This window comes from Limanda limanda, chromosome 3 (genome assembly GCF_963576545.1).
Source record: "Limanda limanda chromosome 3, fLimLim1.1, whole genome shotgun sequence".
NCBI classification, from domain to species: domain Eukaryota; kingdom Metazoa; phylum Chordata; class Actinopteri; order Pleuronectiformes; family Pleuronectidae; genus Limanda; species Limanda limanda.
In genome coordinates this window covers 6,871,071-6,886,938 of record NC_083638.1, presented here as the reverse complement: position 1 = coordinate 6,886,938, position 15,868 = coordinate 6,871,071, and the positions used below count along the sequence as shown (strand labels likewise).

Here is a 15,868-nt window from a genome sequence, read left to right as displayed (position 1 = left end):
AAAGAGACAGGCTCTGAAACCCAGGGGGGAGCTGAATGAGGAAAGTGATGTTTTCTGCACATTAAACCTTTTCAAGCAGTAGAATTAAAATGACGAAGCTGAATATGAGCAGAATATGAGCCACGGTGCCACCAGATGAAGTTCAGCTTACTCAGCGCTGAATATGTTCCTTTTTGCTGCCGATTGTCACTCGCGTTTCACGGTCACAGAAGCGTCCTGACATAATGAAAGATGGGAGGATACGGTTTATGATTTAAATTGCCTCTTTGCGTCACTCTCTCCATCATCGAGCCGGCGCTACCGTGCTGAGCTCTGTGAATTCAGCAGCGCTCGGCTGGAGTTCACACTCACGAATGCAACCTCACGTTTTATTGCTGCACTGGGCTCATCCATCTTTAATGTTTGGACTTTTTTCTGCCCCCCCCCGTCCTGTGGCTACAACCCTACAACTCAAGTTCATACTAAACATCTTCCTTTGCCCGTCTTGGCTGAATGTGGGGTCTGCAGCAGGTGCACTGTGCATTATTGCTTTTCTCTGCTCGTTTGATCTGCTTTTCCTAAAAACCCGATACCACACAGGGGAGGTGATGGAGCCTATTGCACCCGAGCACTTCCTGTCGACTCGGTCCAGTACCTGTGCCCACGGTGCTGTAAACGTCCGAGCTCAGCTCCCTCCCGCTGTCAAACACCGAGTCGAAGGTGATGCTGGGGATGGTGGGAGACATCAGACCGTTGTCCTTGTCTGTGCTCTTCAACTTCTTCCTTATCTTCACCTGCCAGAGAAATGCAAACAACCTCCGCTCATCAAACAGCTGCTGCTGAGCTGCACAGGAACAAACCTTCTGTACTCAGGTTGACATTTGACACAACAGGAAACGCATATTTGTCCCGTCTCGATTACTTTACTATTTGTTGTTTTTGCTTGTTAGATTGAGGTATTTTTAAAACCTTTTTATAAATCGATTGAGAGTCTAAATGCAGCATATTTATGTATTCATCCGAATAAAGATGTTTGACCTATGTAGGGCTTCACCCTAAATTGAGGCCTTTCATATAGAGAACACTTTGAAATGAAGTTAAAACATATGCAGTCTTGTCGGCCTGGAAACTGTATTATTGAAAAAATAAATCAATAATAAACTCCTGCTGGCTGTTTTCTTCCATTTCCTATTTTTCTGGTCCTCTTTCATTTCTTATGTTTAATAAAATGATCCCAAACAGATTTTCACACTTTGACAACTTCGGTAATGCTGATGATGTTTGATTTGTTCTTAATCCTCCACAACATCACAACAATAAACTGTGACAAAGTTTTAATGGTGTTAAGTAGTTTAATGTAGAACCTTGTCCCTCGGCTCTGTCTCACACTGTCTTCTTCTATTAAGTCAAGCTGAGCAAAGAGTTACAGGAAGCAAACTGTAGCTCTCAAAGCAAATATTATCAAAGTGAACAACTGCAGCCATTAAGGAGTTTATTAGGGTCACCAAACTAAAATAAATGTTTTGTCCACCATATTTAAATAAGTATGAATATTATAACCATAGCAGCCATCTAACTTTTTTACATTATTTCGAGCCAGAGTCTGGGCTTTAGTGTGTAGCCACGGTATCAAGGTCCCGCGATACACACTCTCGACCAATCAACAGTCAGTACCAGCTGTCAATCAAGATGTTTCACTTTTACCTTTTCAAATTTGATAAACACAAGTGTGATAAGAACAGCTTTAAAAGACCTCAAACTGTATTTAACATGTGCTTTATCTTTATAGGTTGGTCGATGTCCCATCCACTACAATGGAGGAAAACAAATTCATCATCAACATTAATACATTAACATACATTTGTGTAACAAGCGGAAGAGGAAAAACTTCTTTGAAAGGCACTTTGCCTTTTTAGTTTGGTCAATATGTCTCATCTACACTGTGGCCAGCCACCAGGGGGCGCTCCAGAGGATTTATCTTCATATCTCTATACGCAGTCGATTAATATCAAATAATAAAGACATGCACTGAAGTCCGGATGTCAGAGTGAGAGCCTCTGGATTATCTGCTGGTTTAAAACTCCACAACACCACAAACTACAACCTTTAAAGTGTTGAATAATCACTAAACTGTCCTGTAGTCGTTGTTCCTTGGTGTACCTAATAAAAGGGAAACTGATAGAAAAGCAGCAGGCAGATTACTGACCGATTTCTTGGTCTTGGGCGTAGACAACGAGGCGGCAATGAGGTGGGACCGCTTCTTCAAAAACATCTTGAACGTGGCTGATTCCAAGTTCTCCACCGCAAAACATCTCCATGACGTCTGGAGGGGGGGGGGGGGGGGGGGGCGTGAAAATGGCAATGACTTGGTTGGATAGAACAAATTTCACAGCCACAATTTTGCCGTGCTGGAGAGAAGGTCTCAGGCTTAGGGGCTTAGGAGACAGTCGAGTACCCCCCCGCTCTGTATTGAGGTTCTGTTTCAGTAATTTTTTTTTAATCTTTCTCGGGTCAAATACCTGAATGAGGCGGGCGGCTGCAGGGATCTGTCTGTTGAAGTGTTTCTGTCTCTGCTTCTGCTGAACCTTCAGGGCGAAGCCGGAGCCCAGGATCCCCTGTGAACACACAGCAGCTCATTCATTTAGTCTGAGCCTCATGTTCACAGGCAGCGGCACGACACCCACAGAAAGACACAAAGTCCACTAAGCATCAGCACATTACGCCTTCATTTTTAAACACTTTCACATATTTTTTTCCCTTAGTCACAGAACCCGAAAGATTAAAATGGTAGTCGTATAAATCACTATGAAAAATGACCCGGAGAACAATGTTTTATGTTTACTTGTTTTTAAAAAGACCCCGACCAAGGATTGTTTTCAGGGTTATCCAAAAACTACTGAACAGATTTCTATGAACCTTGGAAAGGATGAGACATGGGCCAAAAAATAATTAATACATTTTTGGAGCAGATACCGACAAAGAGGCAAATCTAGTTAATTTAATTCCAATTTTCCTCACAACATTGCCAGATGATGTTTTATTTGACATCTTCACCAATTTCCCAGGAGATAATTCACGTTTCTTGATGAAAATGTTATTTCTAATCTTGCATATCTTAAAAAAGTGTGTTCAGGACCTGAGCTGTCCCATGTGGACGTCCCTCACCAAGCAGGATGTATTAGAGCAGGATTGAGGAATCCAACACAACATTTGAAAGCTGCTGAATGAGACCTCAGCCTGAAATATGACAAGGTTATACAATTCCTCTTTCCACTCACTGCAGGCAGGGCGAAGAAGGAAATGGCAAAGACTGAGAAACAGGAGGCGATGGTCTTTCCGATCCAGGTCTGTGGCACTTTGTCTCCGTAGCCGATGGTCGTCACCGTCACCTTGGAAACACAACAAAAAAACATAAAACTACAACAAGACGCTTCAATCTGGCTTCAATTCATTAACAGTCTGGAAGAGAAGAGGAATACAAACCAGCACCAGCAAGAAATATCCATAACATTGTTAATTATTTATCGATCAGCTGCAGAAGTATAGCCCTGAAACTTACTTGAGTCATGCATAAGTTAGTTCCTGCAGCTGTGCCACACCAGCAGCTCCAGGAGGACACAGTGTGTACAATGACTAAATGCTAAATAACCTCAGCATGCTGTCGTGCTCTCAGTTCAACTCTGACCTCACTGCTCTGACTCTTCTTTACATCGTCAGTGTGTCGGAGTGAAAACTGACACACACTCGCGATACAGCCGCTCTACAATGTGTGAATATTCAGATATAAACCTCTATTGATAAGAGAGAAGCTGTTATTACTCCGCTCTGTGTTTGTGTGTGAACATTTTTTAATATCAGAGTTTCCAAGAAGCAGAGCAGGTGGTGAGTTATTGTCTGGAAATACATTTTCATCCCGTTTTCTCTGCACCACACTTGCGTGGCTGATTGTATTAGCGGCCCACTTGATGTGCCCGAGGGTCTCCAGCACAACTCCTACAGCAACAACAGCAGTGCGGAGAGAACACAGTCTATATCTGACCTCTCACTTGCCAAAATACTGTTTACAACAATGTTTTCTGATAAACCCTCGTTTTGGCAAGAGGGGAATGTTACTAACACAATATTTGGCAACCTCGGTTTCTGGCTCCATGACAAGCTAGACTTCAAAAGACATACAAACAAAGAAGTGACTACGTCCCGAACAGCAAAAGGCTGTTTTTTTGTGGGCTCGTACAACTCGGAACAACAAAGACATCGACCTCTCAATCCGTTATTATGGACTGAGATGTTATTTTTATGTTTTTTTTTCCGGCCTGAACTCCGAAACCTCCTGATTCAGTCTTTTTCGTTCTGGGTCAGAAATGTGGATGGTTTTAGAACAAGATTTACTACATGATAAATTTGGGCTGGCATCGTCCTGTGTGTCCTGCATGTGTGTTTTTAACTATATCTCTTCACACAGCACTAGATCCCAATAATTTGTTGTTCCTTTTCAAATCAGCGCATTTATGCTGGGATTCAGAAACTGGCCTTTAAATGACTGTTTTCCAAACCAGTGCAAACGTCTTCAGAAGCTTAAGAAATATATGGACAAGAAAATAAATCCCTTTTAATCATTTTAAATCCCTTTTCATCAACTTCGAACAGTGGGACTTTCTTTGAATTGATATCGTCCCCTGTGATAATGTCTTTGTCCTGTTTGTTCTACACACATTGTTGATGTTCACAGTAACTTGTGCTTTTTATTGCTCCATGTGGACTGCAATGCTATACTCTATAAAACATAAGTTACTTTTAATGTTAAAATAAAGCAAATGTTATGAGTCAGACCCTTATTTTATATCAGAATCAATTATTCTTATTCTAAATGATTTTGAGTGATAGCATATTATATAATAACAACAATACAGAAATGATAAAGAAATAAATTTAACATATTCACAAGAACTTGGTCAGAGTATTATTTGTAACTATTGCTTGTAATTAAAACAATAATAATTGCATTACCACTTAAATTTTTTAACTTTTTTGTTAACATGTTGCTCCAGTAGAAGAGTTAAATGAGATGATGGTAAATCTGTCATGTCCCAGCAGGTTGTTAGCTTAGCTTAGCATAAAGAATGAATAGACAGTTTAAGTACAAATTAAACAAAGACACAGCGAGTGCCCGGCGTGTTGTTCCTCCTCCGGCCTCCAGTCCTTCAAGCTTCATATCTACTGAACAAACACATGAGGACAATTAATCTTCTCATCTTCAAATGTACTTCCTGAGGTGTCGTTAAATATCGAGTCCCTGGTTCAAACACTGGTGAACAACTAAGCTGCTCACAAGAGTCACACAGGGGCAAAGTTCCAATAGTTTATTTTGCTTAGGAGCCTTCCTAACGAGAGGAGCTTCAATGCTTCCTAACTTATCTCCTTTAGCATAGGAAACATCAAACTATCCTTTAAAATGCCGACCCACAATTCATCGAAGTTACACCTGGACACACCCACGTAAATATAAAAAAACAGATCAGCTGTTTAATCCTCACATGATCAATAACTGATACATGGACAAAATTATAGAGCACATGCAAAAACATGGTTTCTGTCATGTTGGGTAGTCTTCATCCCCCTGATGTATGTTGGGTTCATTTTTTGATTAAGTTTGATTTAATTACGTATTTAATGCTATAAAAATGTGTTGAAATATTATGATTGACAGCTGAGACCGGCTTGCTATTGGTCAAGCGTGTGTGTGGGTGGGACCTGACGACCACCGTTCCACTCCTCAATCAATGAGATGAACTGGAGATTCATCGTCCATCGTTAAATACATGAAATACCATCTTTAACATCACACACACACGCACAAACACACACTCTTACCACTCCCCACCACAGAGCGTCGGCGTAGTTCCCAAACTCGACGGAGCCGCTGCTGTCGACGGCGTCTTTCTCTGCCAGGTAGACAAAGTAGGAGGAGAAGATCAGGCTCAGGAAGCCGATGTACAAGGTCGTGATCAGCTCCTGAAACACACACAAGGTACAATTGCATATTACTCAAACTCGGTAAACAAGGAGATGTGAATAAATTAAATGTAGGAATTAAAATGATGAAGTATCCATGTGGCTGGGTCTGGTCCAGCGCGGCTGTATTTGCCGATAGCACGACATGTGGATGTGAATATTCATGTACATGTGCTGTGAGTAAGATGATTCAAATCTTTTTCGTGGTATTCGTCTGTCTCTGCCTTCTCCTGCAGTTCAGCTAGAGGTGGACTCACACTCTCCTTTAGCTCAGGGGCTTCTCTTCTAGGAGAAAGCTGTTGTGCTTAAACGATCGATCTGGCATTATTCCATATTTCTGCTCTTATGAGACCCACATGAACAATGCATTAGTCAGTTTTTCAATACTTTCCAACTTCCTCCCCCCCCCTCGTCTGTGGCTCTCTGACCTCCAGCCTATTTGATCCTAGCTGCGGCATGAATCTTTAAGAATGGGTCACAAATAAATAGTTGAGAGTTGTGCAGACAAACAGTTTGGAGCAGAGCAAATTTGCATTCATGCAGCAACTTTGCGAGAGAGAGAAAGAGACAGAGAGAGAGAGAGAGAGAGAGGGGAGGCAGAGTTTTGAGGCAGTTTCAAAAATCTGGACGTGGAATGAAGAAATAATGCTCTCAAAATGAAAGACTCTTGAATAATGATGCGAGGGGGAAACTCCGGGGGGAAATCGCTGAGAGCCTGTAACACTTTCATCAAACACCCGCCCGCTTGCAACTTACAAGCGCCTCATTCTTGGAAATAACAGCTCCGAACGCATTCAGGTGCATCGTCCTTAAGTCGCCACTAAAGGTTTTAATAGAAGCGCCGCGGCCGCTACGACCCGGCAAACACATTCAGGAGACGTGTGCTTCCCATCTGCCGGCGAGGAACCACTGGGCAAATTGTGTTTTGCGAGTCACGAGCTAGCAGAATGCTTCTCAGAGTGTATTGACGCTGATATAACATGAAGACTGGATTATTACTGGATTATCCATTATCACCACAAACTCTCTAGACATATTCGTCAGGTTTTTTCAACGTGTAGGACACCGAGTTTTCACCGCGCTATATATGTTTTCTTTGTCTATTTAATTTTTGCGTGAGAACACATTCCCTGCACATTTCAGTATCAGTGATGGAGCCAAACACCTGGTTGCTCAGCTGTTGAAGCACAACCCCTTGCACAGACTGCCCATCCAGGGCATCCTGACCCACCCTTGGGTCGTCGAGAAAAAAAATAATCCGACAAAAAAATAACCCGACAAAATAATAATAATAATAATAACATTGTTAAACATAAAAACCCGTTCCCTCTTTAGCAGCTGACTTAGAACTGGTGCGGAACCATGGGAATCCGACTGTTTAATTTAAACCCAGCTCACGTTCCCTATTAGTGGGTGAACAATCCAACGCTTGGTGAATTCACAATGATAGGTAGAGCCAACATCGAAGGATCAAAAAGCAACGAGTGTTCGATATGAAGCAGAGAATGTACGATATAAAGTTTTCCTCTCAATGGTTTCCAGCAGTCTGGCCAGCATGGAGAAAAAGAGAAACGAAAAACAAGTTTTACTACAACGTAACGTTACGGTCCTCCCTCAGATGAGCCATACAGAAGCAAGATGAGCATGAAGGGTCTAAAGTTACTGGACGACGACGATTCGACTGAATGAAACGCTGTCGACTATAGAAACTCCAGCTGTTAACACAAAAGGGCAGGAGTACTCAGAAGACGTTCAGGTTGATGGGAGCAGGTTGGTGGGAGCAGGTTGATGGGAGCAGGTTGATGGGAGCTTGACCTCAACTGTCCTGAGAGTGCAAGCAGTGTTTCCCTCGGGTCTGCCAGGGACTGTCTGGGGCCTTAGTCAAGCACATCCTCCACGGGGCGGTGCAAGACAGGAAACGAGAGAACAACACGAACAAGAATTTGAGGATCTATGTGACAGGTGTGCCACATTAGGGCCCGTCCCACACCAGCCAGTGAGGAGTATAATTAGACCCTTAAAAGCCTCAGATAGTCTGCAGCAGTGCTCCACCACTCGGGGTGCGCGGTAAACACAGGTGCTGGATAATGGAGGAAACATTATGTGAATTTAAATTCCATCTTCCCAGAAATCTACACTGCAGGTTGTCAGGCTGCAGGTTGTCAGGCTGTGGGTTGAGGAATCTGGAGGATTGTTATCGTGATTGCGGAAATAACAAAAATGGAAATAGCCACTTTTGGATTTTTGGATAATTCAAATGAAGAATTGACCCACAGTGAGACTTTAACCTGTATAGAGGGTTTCAAGCAGGCAGGAGCTTTGCAAGAACTTAGGGAAACCTCAGGCCAAAGGGAGCAGCTGGCCTTACATTGTACAGACACTTCTTTTAATATCAAAATTAAGATAATTCCTTTATACCGATGTCTACAATTCTTTTCTCCTGAAGTATCATGGAACCTTGTGAAAACTAGAACACAGATAAACAAAACAGTTTTAGTCTCAGAGCCCAAAACCACAAGGAAATAAAAATGCTCATTTTAAATTGAATAACCAAACTTAATGAGTTTTTCCTGGTCGACCAGCAGTAAAAGAACAGGAACATGAAAGTTTGCCGTTTCCTTCGTCTTTTAACAGAGGAAACTAATATACACATTACCTGGAGCTACACTATATAAGATGTATTGTACTTGTGCTCAGGAAAAACTAGTGCATGTTGATTCCCTGTGTTGTCGTGTACACACTGATCTAGGGATGTCACGAGAACCGATGCTTACGATACCTTTCGATACTAAGATAACAAAACACAGACGATGCCCATTTTTTCAAGCACCGTAAGCGCCGATGCCAGCAGCTGTTAGCAACTTAGCATTAGCATCGGTGCGATCGCTGCGGCTGTTGCTCGACTTGTTGATAAAAAAGGCAAAAAGAGTCGTGTATGGAAGTACTTTGCGTTTGAGGCAGATGACCGTGGCGTTATCATTAATCCACAGATGCCATTATGCAAAGGATGCTACCGTGGTCTTCAGACCGAGGGAGGTTATACTTCCAATTTAGCAAAGCACCTGAAAGACCGTCATTCGGATTTGTTTAAAGAATTCAAGGTTAGTTCTGATTCATATTAACTGTAAATCAATGCTAAGCTCGCTTTAATGCATAACGTGTCTCACAACATTGCGTCACTCACATGCGTCACTCACATGCGTCCGCAACTACCGTATAACCCACAGTATATGCGCAAGCACATTAAACTACTGTATATGAAATTAACAACATCCAAAGAATGCACTTTTGGAATCATAGAAAATCCTTCTTTCTTTTTACCGTGGTATCGAAATTGGCATCGTGAATCGTGTTATTTTACTGGTATTGGCACCGACTACTGAATTTTTTGTATCGTGACATCCCTACACTGATCCTAACGGCCCCGGATGTTTCGGGGATGAAGGACATTCTGTGCAATTCATAGATTCTTTCTGGTCTTCAAACAAACCTCTGAGATTGACCAGTTTGTGCAGAAAGCTCTTGTGAGGAGGTTTTCCCACCATGGTATCGCTGCAGTCCCCTGTCCTGAGCCGATTATAGAAATTAAGGTTCTCAAACAATTGCAGTTGCTCTGAACAAACAATCAGTCCTGGTCTGGGCCCCCCCCCCCCCCTCTCCGCTGTGGTTCCCCCAAGCAATTACCTGCTTCGCCCACCCTGTTGCAACACCACTGCAAGCAGACATCTACCCACACCGGTTTCTCTGCATAGCTTCCTCATCACCAGTGTTTGCCGGCTGCTCGTCAAGATGTGAAAGCTGCATTATTTCCCACCGAGTGAAAAGTCCTGTGGTGAAGGGCAACCTGCACCGACGCCCACTCTCTCTACAGCTGAGGTCAATGACCGGGGACAAGGTGGTCCTCAGCCAAGGCCGACACGAGGAAGAGCAACGTCCCTGATGCTCTGCTCGTCTTCATCACCCTCTCTCTTTCTCACACAGACACTGGAGACAGCTACTGGGGCCGGGGGGGGGATCATCACCACTGCTCTGTCAGAGTCCACACCCCTAAAACCCAGACCTATTACACTTCAGCTCACCTCCTGTGGCTCGCTGCTGAATATTCCTTTAGCCGTACGACACATTTCCATATGAATACTTTGTTCCGAGCGGCAGAGTAATAAAAAATAATGGCCTACATGATGAGGAGAGGCTTTTAAATCCCAGATGCCAGAGAGCCCCCCCCCTTTACCTGTAGCAATCAGAAGCCCGGGCGTTTGAAGATCCGTGTGTGTGTGTTTGTGTTTGTGTACCTGCCGATGCATGAAGACCACCGAGCCCAGGAGACGCCAGGTTCCTCCCTGCCGGTCAACGTGAAGCATGCGCAGGATCTGCAGGAAGCGAATCCCTCTGGAAGACAACAAAAGGCGTTGGAATCAAACTAAATTAATGTAGATATATGTGCTGTACAGACACACACACACACACACACACACACACACACACACACACACACACACACACACACACACACACACACACACACATACACACAAAGTAGAGGCAAAACTATGTGGACGGAAAAGACATCACATCATTATGTTTGTTTAAACATTGTTTAACATCTCAGTCCAAAACTATTTCATATCTGTTTTATTATTATGTTTTTGGAGACACAAATACCGTCTTTTTAAAAAACACTTCTACGCGACAACAAACTCATTTTGCGCAAATATAATTGTGACCAAACATCTATAAGAATTATTATATCTTGATTTATGGTACAAAAACAAAATGATAACCCCCCGAGCCCAGGGCCACGTTCTGCTTCTCTTTAACTCACAGCAGCGTTAGTGAGGATAAAACCTGATTCACAGTCGTTCCATAGATGTTGGATAAGGTTGAGATCCAGACTCGATCTTTGGTGTATTTAATATCAAAGTGGGAAAAATGGGAAATGGGAGAGGGTCTTCCCAAAAGTGATGCCCCACATTTAGAGGCACACCATCTTCAAATTTACCCCAAAATTCGATGATAAGCAGTTTATTTTATTTGGGTAAACCCTCTGAACAAAGGCGATTGATTCCCTTTCCCTTTGCCAGCAGCCGTGCGTCATGTTCGATGTCACTAACGCCCTAGAAGCCGAGGAGCTCTCTCACCTTTCTGTCTCGCACAATTAGCGCGTTCGTCACGATTCCAAGGCTGCTGATCTGAGTTTATACTGAGTCTTTGGACCCTGGAGTGAATATCGAATGAATTCATTCCCATTGCAGACAGAAACTAGATGTTATGAAGTGTTGGTGGGTTTATGACCAGTGAGGAAAGGACTAAGGTTAGAGATAAGGTCAGTTTTAGAACGTATATAAAGATGGACGATGTGACTGCTCTACAAAAGTGAAGCCAAATCATCTTGATGGCTATAGGTGCTGCAGTATTGGTCATGTACAGGCCTCCTCCATGTTAATGTATGGGACATGGACCAAAACTGAAAAGTCAAAGTGAAGGCTAAAACATTTCTTTCTCCAAAGATGGATTCTGTAATTTAATGCAGTTGTTATCACACTAACCAAATCCTCACAGCCACTCGAAGACATATCGTCCAAACACCTGACAAAACAACAATCAAAAGCTATCGATCCACGCGCTCAATTTAAAAATCCAAATACAATCTAGCAATTTACCCAAACACACATTATTAAAAACTGCTTGATTTGGCAGTGAAACATCACGATCGACCGACAGGCAGCTGCTGCACTCGGGATAGTTTTTGCCTCATTTCTGTGCAACAGGAGGGAAAGAGGAGACGTGTCGTCCATCTTTATTCACAGAAGAAGAAGCAGCGTCTCTCACCTCACAGCAGAGGTGGCGAACACTTGCCCTTTGGATCCCACCGACAGAACGATCACCGAGGCAACAACCACGATCAGGTCTGTATGGATAGAGAAGCAAGAAGTAGTTCAATGAACAGGTGGAAGTGTTGTCCTACATCCGTGAAAGACCAAAGTGCAGTAGAAGCAGAAGTTTATCATTTAGTCTTCTATAAATCAGTGGAAATAACACCTTTTACAAAAATATTCATTCCTGCATATTTAAATAACCTGAAGCCTCCTAATTTTAAAAATGAAAGACTGCAGGTAGAAAAAGATCAGTGACAGTTTTAATTTCACGCTGAATTTGTGTGAGATCTCTCATTTGGGGATGCAGCTCAGGATATATTACACTTATTGTTTAAATGCCGTGCGTGGGTGGTGTAGGTGATGAGAGGTCTGTTTGTGTGCGTGTTTTATGGAAATGTGTTGGCAAGGATGGGGGGGGGGGGTTGTGTGTACTCACCTATAATAGATATGGGCTTCCTGGCAAAGCGCAGTCGGCCCCAGATGCCGACGTACTTGCTGCGGCAGCCGGCCGACCAGAGGCGGACAAAGTACTCCACGCCGAAGAACACGACAAGGACGATCTCCTGGCAGCGACAAGGACACACACACACACACACACACACACACACACACACAGGACAAGAGACACATGAAGGAGACGGACAGGTGGGGGGAGATAAAGACACAGCAGCACCTGAACAGCTGCTTCGACTTCAGCAAAGTGAGAATTAAAAGAGATATCGGGTGAATTGAACGGAGGCAGCTGTTGAGTGCAGCTCCTCACGCAGACCTGGTGACATCACTGTTATTCATTAGAGGTTATTGATCCTGCTTCCACAGATCCAGCATTTCTCAAAGTGTAATTTGGTCCAAGCCACTGACTCATTGTGTAGTTCTGCTGCTAAGTGCACTAAATGGACCTGATAGACGAAAACAGTGATTATGTTTTGAGACCAATACTTAAAGAAAAACTATTTTTCGATGATTCGGGCGCCTCTGTGGACCAAAGCTAAGTTTCCACTGCAAAATGACGTTATAATTCTGTTTTTGTGCCATGAATCAAGATATAATAATTACTATATATGTTTGGTCACAATTATATTTGTGCAAAATGAGTTTGTCGTGTAGAAGTTGTTTTTAAAAAGACAGTATTGGTGTCTCCAAAAACAATATTTAATCTGCACAAATATGTGAATATAAAAGTTTTATTTAATCCATTAGTTTTAGTTTATATACGTATATATTTAGTTTTAATATGTACTAACTGTCTCTATCTTTAGTGCTGAGATAAACAGCTGCTGGTAAAAAAAAAGCTTCGTGTTTACACACACATCTGGATTGTCTGTCCCCTAGTTTTCCTCTGGTTGTTATTCTCCTAATTATTTGTAATTCACATGACAATTACTGGAACTGAGCCACACAGCACGAGTCCCACGCCAAACACGCAGCTAAGAGCTTCTCAATTAACGCATCATTATTTCCGTTCCATTCAGGTTTCCTCCACTTCTCCTCGAGGGCCAATGGATTTTTATAAAAATGAAGTGCGGCACAAAATCGCATTTAATGAACTGGTGTGAATGAGACTGCAATTACCCCCCCACGTGTCCCTCAATAATTGACAAGCGTTTTTGCAAATGAAGCCGTCTGAGAGCAAATCAATGGCCTTTCGAAGATTTCCTCATGGTGACATAATCCCTCTGCAGAGGATGGTGGGAGGAGGAAAGTGGCAGAGGGAGGGAGGATGGGATCCGCTGGGAATAGTCGGAGGTGTCTTCCTCCATCAGAGCCAAAGACGGAGACATCAGTGAACTTCATCAAACGTCAGAATGTGTGAAATTGGGCTCTTGGAAGCTAATGTTTAAAATGTTTTTGTTTCTGATTTATTCTCCGAGGGGTTTCTACTTGAAGGTTGAAAAGGAGAAATAGAGGAGAATCTAAATGGTTGTTTTCATGCCCGTGTAGAAGGTGACACCACAGTCAGAGGCAGCTCATGTAAAACGCTTCATCTCAGGAAAGGCTCCGGTTCAGTTTGTCAATTTAATTTGATTTAATCTCCAGAGTTCAAAGGTCACTGTGACTTAATGTTCTTGTGTTGTATTAGAAAAGACGGAAGCGACCTTGTTTATATCTGCCCGGATGCAAAGGAAAAACTTATAAAATGGCATCCACAAGATATTTGATATACAGGTTTTTTAATTATCTCTTGCATTGACTTGTTTACATTTTTAACTAACCTTGTATGTATGAGAAGTATTCTCCATTTCTGTTAAGCTCTTTGTAAACCTGCTTTCCAAAAGGTGCTGTATAAATTAAGTTTATCCTTATTATTAAAATGTGTTGGTCAGAGGTCATGTCACAAATCTGCTGATAAAATGTGGAATAAGATTTGTGATCATAATGTTCTGACAAAAACTGGAACTCTCTCTCTCTCTCTCTCTCTCTCTCTCTCTCTCTCTCTCTGTCATTCTGTTCATTCTCAACCCTGAAACCTTATTTTTCGAGAATGTATAATGATTTTTTTTCGATTTTACTACAACAACACTTGGTCAAACTCTGCCCAGTATTGCTCACAACAATGGAAAGTTTGAGCAGCTACAAGGTCATGTGATCGAGGTCCTCACGGGTGAGAAAGTGGGACGAGGTCCAAACTACACTCGGTCTATTGGGTCCTGCAGGAGCCTCATTCAACTCGTCTGTACCTGAAGACAATTAGAAAACCAGTGGCTCATTTTAAATATGTTTCCTATTAAATGATAACAATCCATTTCTAGAGTCTGATTCACAGATGGTAGATTGAGAAGTTGGTTGTCCATTCTTCTGTCCATCTGGTGCCCTGTTGCCAAGAGACGGTTTTTATCGTTTGTGCAGGAAGTTAAAATGGACTTTAGGTTATTTCATTATTAATTAGAAACAAATATACTTGTTCCCGTAAACAAATTAAAATAAATATAAAAGTAAGTTATGCCTCCATTGTTGAATCAAATCTGATTACGCTAAAGAGAAGGGGGCTACATTTTGCTTTAAGCCATGAATGCAGGTCATCCCCCCACCCCTCCTGTCGTCCTCCTTTGCCTTCTCTCTCATCTTAGGAACCACACGGGGGAAAATAAAAGTATTCATCTTCTGACCACTTCCCCCCACATAGAGAATCATTCTCCTGGGTTCCTCTCCACAGCATCTTTCCACCAAAACCCATCATCGATCCCAGTTCGACATCTCAGTTCCTCCCCTCATTTCCTCGAACCCCATCATCCGTCATCCTCCCTTTCCAATAATGTAATTTGCACCAGTGGGCGACTCTGTGCTCTTTGTCAGTCAAGCAACAAAGTTAAACACGTCCCGTTCCCCGGAAATGTTGCAACACTCTTCTTTTTTTTAAACGTATAAATGATTAAACCTAATAGTTCAAAGTCCATTTGACTCGTGGGCTTACACAGGATTGTGAGGAGGTGAATCCTCTGGGCAGACTCTCAGACATCCGGCCAAACACTGTCGGCCGCTGCAGCACCTCCACGTAACGGAGTGAAAACAGCGTTAACCTTGAGTGTGCAGGAAGAAAGGAAGAAAGAAAGACGGAGAGGAAGATGCTTCTGTGGTTGGAGATGTGAGGGAAAGCCAGGGTCAGAGCAAATCTCTTAACTAGAAAGCACAAAGCACAAATGGGCCCCTGTGGGATGGAGGATTGGAAAGATGAATGTTTGAGATTCTGGTTGGTTTAGCAGCCTGGTAAATATTAATTATTCATTATCCATGCAGAAGAATAAGAAGATTAAATATCTCCAGAGGGTGAAGCCAGTGCAAGGAAAAGAAAACACATTTCACCATAAATATACATCTCGTTAAATTGTGACAAAATACAAACTCTTCTATTTAATTACAGGTCTGAGTTAAACACAGGAGCCTCAGCAGCAGAGTCTCCAGGAGCACAATAGGATTCGAGATTGTGGCGTGCCAGCTCGTGAACAGCCATGACCATTTCATCCCATTATCCACAGGCCAAGGTGAACTGGTGACACGTGACA

General features: G+C 42.6%; 1 protein-coding gene across 1 annotated transcript in view; it reads right to left on the bottom strand.

Annotated features, from left to right (window-relative positions):
• Window positions 1-15,868, bottom strand: part of kcnq1.1 (potassium voltage-gated channel, KQT-like subfamily, member 1.1) — a 39,915-nt gene that overhangs the window by 12,229 nt on the left and 11,818 nt on the right. The window contains exons 3-10 of the mRNA XM_061068380.1: window positions 12,304-12,430; window positions 11,821-11,899; window positions 10,284-10,380; window positions 5,851-5,991; window positions 3,258-3,368; window positions 2,499-2,594; window positions 2,186-2,302; window positions 635-773 (exon numbers count right to left, since the gene is read on the bottom strand). Of these exons, the coding sequence (XP_060924363.1) occupies window positions 635-773; window positions 2,186-2,302; window positions 2,499-2,594; window positions 3,258-3,368; window positions 5,851-5,991; window positions 10,284-10,380; window positions 11,821-11,899; window positions 12,304-12,430 (907 nt within the window). The remainder of the gene's footprint in view (window positions 1-634; window positions 774-2,185; window positions 2,303-2,498; window positions 2,595-3,257; window positions 3,369-5,850; window positions 5,992-10,283; window positions 10,381-11,820; window positions 11,900-12,303; window positions 12,431-15,868) is intronic.